General features: G+C 47.4%; 1 protein-coding gene across 1 annotated transcript in view; it reads right to left on the reverse strand.

The window, feature by feature from the left end:
• The window catches only part of LOC311326390 (E3 ubiquitin-protein ligase RNF19A-like), a gene marked incomplete at its 3' end in the record, with an annotated part of 26,863 nt that extends 17,314 nt beyond the window's left edge, over positions 1-9,549 (reverse strand). Inside the window, exons 1-2 of the mRNA XM_084459282.1 lie at positions 9,410-9,549; positions 601-1,459 (exon numbers count right to left, since the gene is read on the reverse strand). Coding sequence (XP_084315408.1) covers positions 601-1,235 — 635 coding nt within the window. The remainder of the gene's footprint in view (positions 1-600; positions 1,460-9,409) is intronic.
• Positions 9,550-11,473: the final 1,924 nt, after the last annotated feature.

The raw sequence follows: 11,473 nt of genomic DNA on the forward strand, positions 1-11,473 counted from the left end.
TGGCCCCATCACTTCCTGGCACAGTGCTGCCAGTGCCACCCTCGCTCTCCCCCTCCCTCTCTCTCTCTCTCCCTTCCCACAGGTCATGTGACCGAGTCTGGGCTCAGGCCCCACTCTAGTTCTGAAAGCACAAAGGGTCCAAACGCTGGTGTCAGCAGACCGTCGGCCAGACGCCGCGCTTTTGTTCCACTGCGGCAGAGGCCCAGACAGCCGGCTAGCTAGGCGCGGCGTCCGCGCTCCTGTCCACACAGAGACACTCCGCCAGGGACAGACAGACATCTGTGGGGGTGGGGGGGGTGCTCTCTGGTCCACAGAGCTGCCCCGCAATCAACGGGGGCAGACAGCTAGCTAAGGCTTTCCACTCTCCACGTGGGACTGGCCAGGCCCAACAGGAACACACTCACACAGCTAGCTAGCACAGCCTCCTCTCTGGTCCACATAGCACAGGCCTACCCTAGGAGCAGAACACGGCTACACCCAAGAACCGCTCTCTCCGCTCTCGACAGCACTGGACAGGGGTGGGAGGGGGGGGAGAAGAGTGTGTGTGTGTGTGTGTGTGTGTATGTGTGTGTGTGTGTGTGTGTGCGCGCACGCTCTCACCCGCAGTCGGGGGCAGGGCACCAGCGGCAGTCGGGGTCGGCCACCAGCCAGCGCCGCAGCATGAACTCCTCGTACTTGTCCATCAGGGCGCGCTCGCCCAGGATGACGCGGATGTCGTGGGGGTTGAAGCGCTCCGAGCACTCTGGGCAGCTGATGTTGACGCGGCTCTCCGAGATCTCGATGCGCAGGTACTGGCGCAGGCAGTCGGCGCAGGAGCGGTGGTGGCAGGTCATGATGTCGGGGAAGCAGTCGCGGGCGCGACGGAGAAGGCACAGGGGACACTCCAGCAGCTCCGAGGAGGAGGAGTAGGAGGAGGGGGTGTCGGCGACAGAGGCGCCCGCGGCAGAGAGGCCGCCCCCCGAGGAGAGGGAGGAGGCCGCCCCCAGCACGGAGGAGGCGGAGTTCTTGTCGTTGCACATCTCCGAGTGGATGCTCTCGATGCTGGCGATGCCGTCCACGCCGCCGTGGAGCTCGCGGGACCTGCGCTTGGGCTCGCGGCCGCGCCGCCGGAACAGGGCGGCCAGCGACAGGCGGCGCTTCTTCGGGGCCTTCTTGACGGAGGGCAGGCTGATGGAGGAGGCGGCGGACTGGAGGTCCCGGTCCGAGCCCGTCTGCTGGCGCTTCTGGAGGCTCATTTCCCCGCCGGGGAGGGCCGGGGGGGCGGCGCGGGCCACGCCCCTCGCGCAGACGGGGAGGGCCAGGCCGGGGAGGGGGGCGTGGACGGGGGAGGGGGAGGGGGGTGCGGGGTGGGGGGACAGGTTTCCAGCAGAGGCTGCAGGGTTTTAAGACATGGCGGCGTCGCCCAGTGAACCGATCACATCAGCCAGCCTGCCCCTCTGGGACGCCAAACACGGGACACCTGGGGAGAGAGGGGGGGGGGGGGAGAGGAGACAGGAGTGAGGAGAGAGGAGAGAGTGGAGAGAAGGGGAAGAGGAGAGGTGGGAGAGAGAGGAATAAGTACCTGTTACATTCAACTTCCTAAGATGGTAAATGGTCGGCAATTAGCGCTTTCATCCAAAGCACTTTACAGTGAAGGCCTCTCATTCACACACCAATGGCCGCAGCTGCCAAGCAAGGTGCTAGTCTGCTCATTCAGTGTCGTGCCCGTGGACGCTTCCGACATGTGGAGAGAGGAGGAACCGAGATTCGAACCGCTGACCATGCGGTCATTGGACGACCCGCTCTACCTCCTGAGCCACACGATCTGCAGGTTACTAGACTTGTTCTCACTTTTTGATTGCAACACTAAGAGGCATATTTCTTGAAGGAAAATGTCAACATCTGGAAGTTGCCCAAGCTGAGTGAAACTTTCAATCATTGTACAAAACACACACACCCACTATTATCAGATTTGGCATCAGACAGAGAGACAAAGACATTCCAACCAGCTCAAGGAGGTTGTTCTATTCATCTGATCAAGACACTCCCTCCTGATGCAGAGAGATGTAGCTCGGGCCCAGTGTCACGCTCCCTACCGGAGCAGACCAGCTGCATTCAGACAGGAGGCAGAGCAGAGCCGAGGTGAAGCTCGTACTGACGTCTGAACTCAAGGAGAATCAGCCTCAAGGAGAAGAATGACGCTGTAGAAACAAACAGGAGTAGAGATCTCATTTGTCACTCGGCTTGGCGAAGGACCAGCGATATGACTGAACACAAGATAGGCTCTATCACGTGATAACACAGGGCATCCTGTGAGCAATGGCCTTCAACAAATCTACTGACTAACTAACACAAACACACACTTCCTGAGTGTTTACTTGATCTTAATTTGCTTTTTATCATTATGGGGTCTCATAGGTGATTGCGTTTACTTGTTATCAGCATGTCAGGAGATATCAGTACACAGGGTTGACGACCTTTTGCACTGAGGCACTGTGTGTGTGTGTGTGTGTGTGTGTGTGTGTGTTGTCCATTAGATCAACATTGATTGGCAGGGTCTAACTGGCCTGAAATGATAAGGGACAGAACAAAAAGCTCTAGCTGACTCATGGAAGATAGACGTGTTCTCATAAGCTACAGTACCTGTACACACTTGTCCAACTGTAATGGCATGTTTGATAAATAATAAGATTGCTGCACCGCAGGCACACACCCACCACTAAAACCATTTAACTGCTACTCCAATTTATACTATTTATATGTAATTAGCTAACCACTGTTTGGACTAAAGAGTTGTGCCTGCTGTCACTCCCAGAGTGATCATATCCACAAATAGCCTTGCGATCAGGGACTTGATGCTTGCGATAAGCCTCAAATGCTTGACTTGAGAGTTTCATAGCTTGTTCAGGACATTCAACCATTTTGGAAAAAGAGCTAACTTTCTCCCAAACATGTTAGACCGTGTTAAACGTGCGATCCAGCTTGTTAGACCACCTATAGATACATCAACCAGAAGCTAACGTTAGCTAGCACCAGTACAAACAATGGCCAGTCATGATCAATCATGGGTGAACTGCCAGTTTATGACCAAGGCACCGAGGCGACACGGACTACTTCCTGGAACAGAAACATTCCCCAGAACCTGTACTTGGCTAGTACTAGCTAACACAAACATTCCCCAGAACCTGTACTTGGCTAGTACTAGCTAACACAAATATTCCCCAGAACCTGTACTTGGCTAGTACTAGCTCACACAAACATTCCCCAGAACCTGTACTTGGCTAGTACTAGCTCACACAAACATTCCCCAGAACCTGTACTTGGCTAGTACTAGCTAACACAAACACACACAGAACCTGTACTTGGCTAGTACTAGCTCACACAAACAAACACAGAACATGTACTTGGCTAGTACTAGCTAACACAAACACACACAGAACCTGTACTTGGCTAGTACTAGCTAACACACACAGAACCTGTACTTGGCTAGTACTAGCTAACACAAACACACACAGAACCTGTACTTGGTTAGTACTAGCTAACACAAACAACCACAGAACCTGTACTTGGCTAGTACTAGCTCACACAAACAACCACAGAACCTGTACTTGGCTAGTACTAGCTCACACAAACAAACACAGAACCTGTACTTGGCTAGTACTAGCTCACACAAACACAGAACCTGTACTTGGCTAGTACTAGCTCACACAAACACAGAACCTGTACTTGGCTAGTACTAGCTAACACAAACAAACCACAGAACCTGTACTTGGCTAGTACTAGCTCACACAAACACACACAGAACCTGTACTTGGCTAGTACTAGCTAACACAAACAACCACAGAACCTGTACTTGGCTAGTACTAGCTCACACAAACAATCACAGAACCTGTACTTGGCTAGTACTAGCTCACACAAACAATCACAGAACCTGTACTTGGCTAGTACTAGCTAACACAAACAACCACAGAACCTGTACTTGGCTAGTACTAGCTCACACAAACAATCACAGAACCTGTACTTGGCTAGTACTAGCTCACACAAACACAGAACCTGTACTTGGCTAGTACTAGCTCACACAAACAATCACAGAACCTGTACTTGGCTAGTACTAGCTAACACAAACAACCACAGAACCTGTACTTGGCTAGTACTAGCTCACACAAACACAGAACCTGTACTTGGCTAGTACTAGCTAACACAAACACACACAGAACCTGTACTTGGCTAGTACTAGCTAACACAAACACACACAGAACCTGTACTTGGCTAGTACTAGCTAACACAAACAAACACAGAACCTGTACTTGGCTAGTACTAGCTCACACAAACACACACAGAACCTGTACTTGGATAGTACTAGCTAACACAAACAAACACAGAACCTGTACTTGGCTAGTACTAGCTAACACAAACAAACACAGAACCTGTACTTGGCTAGTACTAGCTAACACAAACAACCACAGAACCTGTACTTGGCTAGTACTAGCTAACACAAACACACACAGAACCTGTACTTGGCTAGTACTAGCTAACACAACGACCACAGAACCTGTACTTGGCTAGTACTAGCTAACACAAACAACCACAGAACCTGTACTTGGCTAGTACTAGCTAACACAAACACACACAGAACCTGTACTTGGCTAGTACTAGCTAACACAACGACCACAGAACCTGTACTTGGCTAGTACTAGCTAACACAAACAAACACAGAACCTGTACTTGGCTAGTACTAGCTAACACAAACAAACACAGAACCTGTACTTGGCTAGTACTAGCTCACACAAACACACACAGAACCTGTACTTGGCTAGTACTAGCTAACACAAACAAACACAGAACCTGTACTTGGCTAGTACTAGCTCACACAAACAATCACAGAACCTGTACTTGGCTAGTACTAGCTAACACAAACAACCACAGAACCTGTACTTGGCTAGTACTAGCTCACACAAACAATCACAGAACCTGTACTTGGCTAGTACTAGCTAACACAAACAACCACAGAACCTGTACTTGGCTAGTACTAGCTCACACAAACAATCACAGAACCTGTACTTGGCTAGTACTAGCTCACACAAACACAGAACCTGTACTTGGCTAGTACTAGCTAACACAAACAATCACAGAACCTGTACTTGGCTAGTACTAGCTAACACAAACAACCACAGAACCTGTACTTGGCTAGTACTAGCTCACACAAACACAGAACCTGTACTTGGCTAGTACTAGCTCACACAAACACAGAACCTGTACTTGGCTAGTACTAGCTAACACAAACAAACCACAGAACCTGTACTTGGCTAGTACTAGCTCACACAAACACACACAGAACCTGTACTTGGCTAGTACTAGCTAACACAAACAACCACAGAACCTGTACTTGGCTAGTACTAGCTCACACAAACAATCACAGAACCTGTACTTGGCTAGTACTAGCTCACACAAACAATCACAGAACCTGTACTTGGCTAGTACTAGCTAACACAAACAACCACAGAACCTGTACTTGGCTAGTACTAGCTCACACAAACAATCACAGAACCTGTACTTGGCTAGTACTAGCTCACACAAACACAGAACCTGTACTTGGCTAGTACTAGCTCACACAAACAATCACAGAACCTGTACTTGGCTAGTACTAGCTAACACAAACAACCACAGAACCTGTACTTGGCTAGTACTAGCTCACACAAACACAGAACCTGTACTTGGCTAGTACTAGCTAACACAAACACACACAGAACCTGTACTTGGCTAGTACTAGCTAACACAAACACACACAGAACCTGTACTTGGCTAGTACTAGCTAACACAAACAAACACAGAACCTGTACTTGGCTAGTACTAGCTCACACAAACACACACAGAACCTGTACTTGGATAGTACTAGCTAACACAAACAAACACAGAACCTGTACTTGGCTAGTACTAGCTAACACAAACAAACACAGAACCTGTACTTGGCTAGTACTAGCTAACACAAACAACCACAGAACCTGTACTTGGCTAGTACTAGCTAACACAAACACACACAGAACCTGTACTTGGCTAGTACTAGCTAACACAACGACCACAGAACCTGTACTTGGCTAGTACTAGCTAACACAAACAACCACAGAACCTGTACTTGGCTAGTACTAGCTAACACAAACACACACAGAACCTGTACTTGGCTAGTACTAGCTAACACAACGACCACAGAACCTGTACTTGGCTAGTACTAGCTAACACAAACAAACACAGAACCTGTACTTGGCTAGTACTAGCTAACACAAACAAACACAGAACCTGTACTTGGCTAGTACTAGCTCACACAAACACACACAGAACCTGTACTTGGCTAGTACTAGCTAACACAAACAAACACAGAACCTGTACTTGGCTAGTACTAGCTCACACAAACAATCACAGAACCTGTACTTGGCTAGTACTAGCTAACACAAACAACCACAGAACCTGTACTTGGCTAGTACTAGCTCACACAAACAATCACAGAACCTGTACTTGGCTAGTACTAGCTAACACAAACAACCACAGAACCTGTACTTGGCTAGTACTAGCTCACACAAACAATCACAGAACCTGTACTTGGCTAGTACTAGCTCACACAAACACAGAACCTGTACTTGGCTAGTACTAGCTAACACAAACAATCACAGAACCTGTACTTGGCTAGTACTAGCTAACACAAACAACCACAGAACCTGTACTTGGCTAGTACTAGCTCACACAAACACAGAACCTGTACTTGGCTAGTACTAGCTAACACAAACACACAGAATCTGTACTTGGCTAGTACTAGCTAACACAAACAACCACAGAACCTGTACTTGGCTAGTACTAGCTCACACAAACACAGAACCTGTACTTGGCTAGTACTAGCTAACACAAACACAGAACCTGTACTTGGCTAGTACTAGCTCACACAAACACAGAACCTGTACTTGGCTAGTACTAGCTAACACAAACAACCACAGAACCTGTACTTGGCTAGTACTAGCTCACACAAACAGAACCTGTACTTGGCTAGTACAGGCTAACACAAACAACCACAGAACCTGTACTTGGCTAGTACTAGCTCACACAAACACACACAGAACCTGTACTTGGCTAGTACTAGCTAACACAAACACAGAACCTGTACTTGGCTAGTACTAGCTCACACAAACAAACACAGAACCTGTACTTGGCTAGTACTAGCTCACACAAACACACACAGAACCTGTACTTGGCTAGTACTAGCTAACACAAACAACCACAGAACCTGTACTTGGATAGTACTAGCTCACACAAACACACACAGAACCTGTACTAGGCTAGTACTAGCTCACACAAACACACACAGAACCTGTACTTGGCTAGTACTAGCTAACACAAACACATACAGAACCTGTACTTGGCTAGTACTAGCTAACACAAACACACACAGAACCTGTACTTGGCTAGTACTAGCTAACACAAACACAGAACCTGTACTAGGCTAGTACTAGCTAACACAAACACAGAACCTGTACTAGGCTAGTACTAGCTAACACAAACACACACAGAACCTGTACTTCGCTAGTACTAGCTAACACAAACAAACACAGAATCTGTACTTGGCTAGTACTAGCTAACACAAACACACACAGAACCTGTACTTGGCTAGTACTAGCTCACACAAACACAGAACCTGTACTTGGCTAGTACTAGCTAACACAAACAAACACAGAACCTGTACTTGGCTAGTACTAGCTCACACAAACACAGAACCTGTACTTGGCTAGTACTAGCTAACACAAACAACCACAGAACCTGTACTTGGCTAGTACTAGCTCACACAAACACACACAGAACCTGTACTTGGCTAGTACTAGCTAACACAAACACAGAACCTGTACTTGGCTAGTACTAGCTCACACAAACAAACACAGAACCTGTACTTGGCTAGTACTAGCTCACACAAACACACACAGAACCTGTACTTGGCTAGTACTAGCTAACACAAACAACCACAGAACCTGTACTTGGCTAGTACTAGCTCACACAAGCTCACACAAACACACACAGAACCTGTACTAGGCTAGTACTAGCTCACACAAACACACACAGAACCTGTACTTGGCTAGTACTAGCTAACACAAACACACACAGAACCTGTACTTGGCTAGTACTAGCTAACACAAACACACACAGAACCTGTACTTGGCTAGTACTAGCTAACACAAACACAGAACCTGTACTAGGCTAGTACTAGCTAACACAAACACAGAACCTGTACTAGGCTAGTACTAGCTAACACAAACACACACAGAACCTGTACTTGGCTAGTACTAGCTAACACAAACAAACACAGAATCTGTACTTGGCTAGTACTAGCTCACACAAACACACACAGAACCTGTACTTGGCTAGTACTAGCTCACACAAACACACACAGAACCTGTACTTGGCTAGTACTAGCTCACACAAACACAGAACCTGTACTTGGCTAGTACTAGCTCACACAAACACACACAGAACCTGTACTTGGCTAGTACTAGCTCACACAAACAAACACAGAACCTGTACTTGGCTAGTACTAGCTCACACAAACACACACAGAACCTGTACTTGGCTAGTACTAGCTCACACAAACACACACAGAACCTGTACTTGGCTAGTACTAGCTAACACAAACACACACAGAACCTGTACTTGGCTAGTACTAGCTAACACAAACACACACAGAACCTGTACTTGGCTAGTACTAGCTAACCCAAACAAACACAGAACCTGTACTTGGCTAGTACTAGCTCACACAAACACAGAACCTGTACTTGGCTAGTACTAGCTCACACAAACACACACAGAACCTGTACTTGGCTAGTACTAGCTAACACAAACACACACAGAACCTGTACTTGGCTAGTACTAGCTCACACAAACAAACTCCTATTTATCCCCCAGCTAGTTAAGAACACGAGATGCCAAATACTTATATTACATCTGATATAACCAATATCACATTTCATTCGCATGTTTTTATATCGAATATAAAATGTTACATTCCAGCGAATCAGCTCGCCAACTTGCAGCAGACGTTAGCTTAGCCTTAGCTAGGGTTAGCTAGGGTTAGCCTTAGCTACAGCTTGCTTGCTAGGGTTAGCTAGGGTTAGCCTTAGCTACAGCTTGCCTGCTAGGGTTAGCCTTAGCTACAGCTTGCCTGCTAGGGTTAGCCTTAGCTACAGCTTGCTTGCTAGGGTTAGCCTTAGCTACAGCTTGCTTGCTAGGGTTAGCTAGGGTTAGCCTTAGCTACAGCTTGCCTGCTAGGGTTAGCCTTAGCTACAGCTTGCCTGCTAGGGTTAGCCTTAGCTACAGCTAGCTTGCTAACGGTAGCTAGCTAGCAACTGGTTTGCAGTGATAAGAACGATAGTCAACCAAGCTAGAAACGACTTGAACCTACCGATGGGCAAGTGTGTGTGAAACCACTTGTCTTGAGAAATGTGAAGAGAACAATGCTTTCTCTAAACGACCCGGCGAGTTGAGAAGCTCTGTCGTTACTTTCCCATTTCCAAGTCCACTTCTTGTCGCTCGGCGGTCCCACCTTCATCCGCTCTGACCAGACCAGGCGCGCTCCCGTGCTCCAGGCGCGCTCCCGTGCTCATCAACAGACCAGGCTCGCTCCCGTGCCCATCAACAGACCAGGCTCGCTCCCGTGCTCATCAACAGACCAGGCTCGCTCCCGCGCTCATCAACAGACCAGGCTCGCTCCCGCTGCTCATCAACAGACCAGGCTCGCTCCCGTGCTCATCAACAGACCAGGCTCGCTCCCGTGCTCATCAACAGACCAGGCTCGCTCCCGTGCTCATCACAGACCAGGCTCGCTCCCGCGCTCATCAACAGACCAGGCTCGCTCCCGTGCTCATCAACAGACCAGGCTCGCTCCCGTGCTCATCAACAGACCAGGCTCGCTCCCGTGGGTCGGTGCTCGCGATTACTCCGGGTATCGCGATAACGTGAGCATACTGAAGGTGAGTTATTTACTCCGTGTATCGCGAGAACGGGAGCATACTGAAGGTGAGTTATTTATTGAGGTCTATCAGTGTGACCAGTCTCTTATTGACACTCCTTCAAATTTGACTCACCTCGGTGAACGCTTAACTGAACATACAGTCCTCAAGAAATGTACATACATACAAGGGTTCATTCATTCATTCCCACATGGCCAAGTATTCACTTACCCAAGGTTTACATTACTCAAATGCCTCTCATAACTGTCAGAGGTAGGTGATGCATTGGACACCGCCAGGCTTCAGAGAATATGTCTGTCAAGCTACATGCCAAGAGCAATGGACATCTATAACTCTGTCTTTGGATTCCTGTTTTGCTTGATAGTAGGTACTTCATTGATCCCCGGAGAGAAATTGCACTGTTACAGCATCAAAAGACAATAAAGTAACTCAATCAAGACTAGATACTAATTTACAATAGATAGAAAATATACAGAAATCCACATAAACAAGCGTATAAGTTCCTTAGTAAACCTGCCCAAGATTCAGTTGTCAATCAAGTATTTGTAAAAGTAAATAGTACTGTCAGGTCCATTGGGGATTCACAAGATGCGATGCAAATTTTAAAGCAAAACTGGAGACCAGCAAATGCTGTGGAGGTAGGCCTTTAGCTTACAACAAACCTACACTGCTGAAATGTAACATTGATGTACCAGGAAAACGTATTCAAGGATGACATGCCATCTTACACACTGTAAATCAATGTACCGCATGCTCTCTCCTATTAGAAAGAAATATACAGTTGTCAACATAACATGCTGACGCACACAACTCCGTTTTCCAGCCATTTTCTCTTCCCTTGCATCCAGGCAGATATAAAGCTCAGCCAGTCCCCTCTCTCCCCCTCATATCTGTGGAACAAGCAGAGCGTGTCACTGTTAGATACTTTATCACCCTCACCTGCTCAGAGCAAATAAGATAGTAAATCCCTGGCACAGTCCTAGACACAGCAAGTATTTTGCATGACAGACAAAGTGGCTGGACACCTTCCTGCATAAACCAGACAGATAAATTGGGATTGGGATGTCAGAACATGCTAATGATATGCATTGGAAAGTCATACTATTCCTAACTGCTGATTTATTCACTCATACTGTAACGCAAGGCCAAAAACAAGAGCTTTGAAGGACTGAACATGCTCAGCAAAAGAAAAAAGAACTGCTTAATCAGTTAAGACATCTGTGAGGTTTTCTTCCCCTGCAATGAAATACATAAATGTTGTCATGTTGTAAATGACTTCCTGATGTATGACTACTGACTGAAACATGGTGCTAGACTAGCCATGGTGGTTCTGAAACATGGTTCTAGACTAGCCATGGTGGTTCTGAAACATGGTTCTAGCCCATGGTGGTTCTGAAACATGGTTCTAGACTAGCCATGGTGGTTCTGAAACATGGTTCTAGCCATGGTGGTTCTGAAACATGGTGCTAGACTAGCCATGGTGGTTCTGAAACATG

This window comes from Borostomias antarcticus (assembly GCF_949987555.1).
Source record: "Borostomias antarcticus genome assembly, chromosome: 27".
NCBI classification, from domain to species: Eukaryota; Metazoa; Chordata; class Actinopteri; order Stomiiformes; family Stomiidae; genus Borostomias; species Borostomias antarcticus.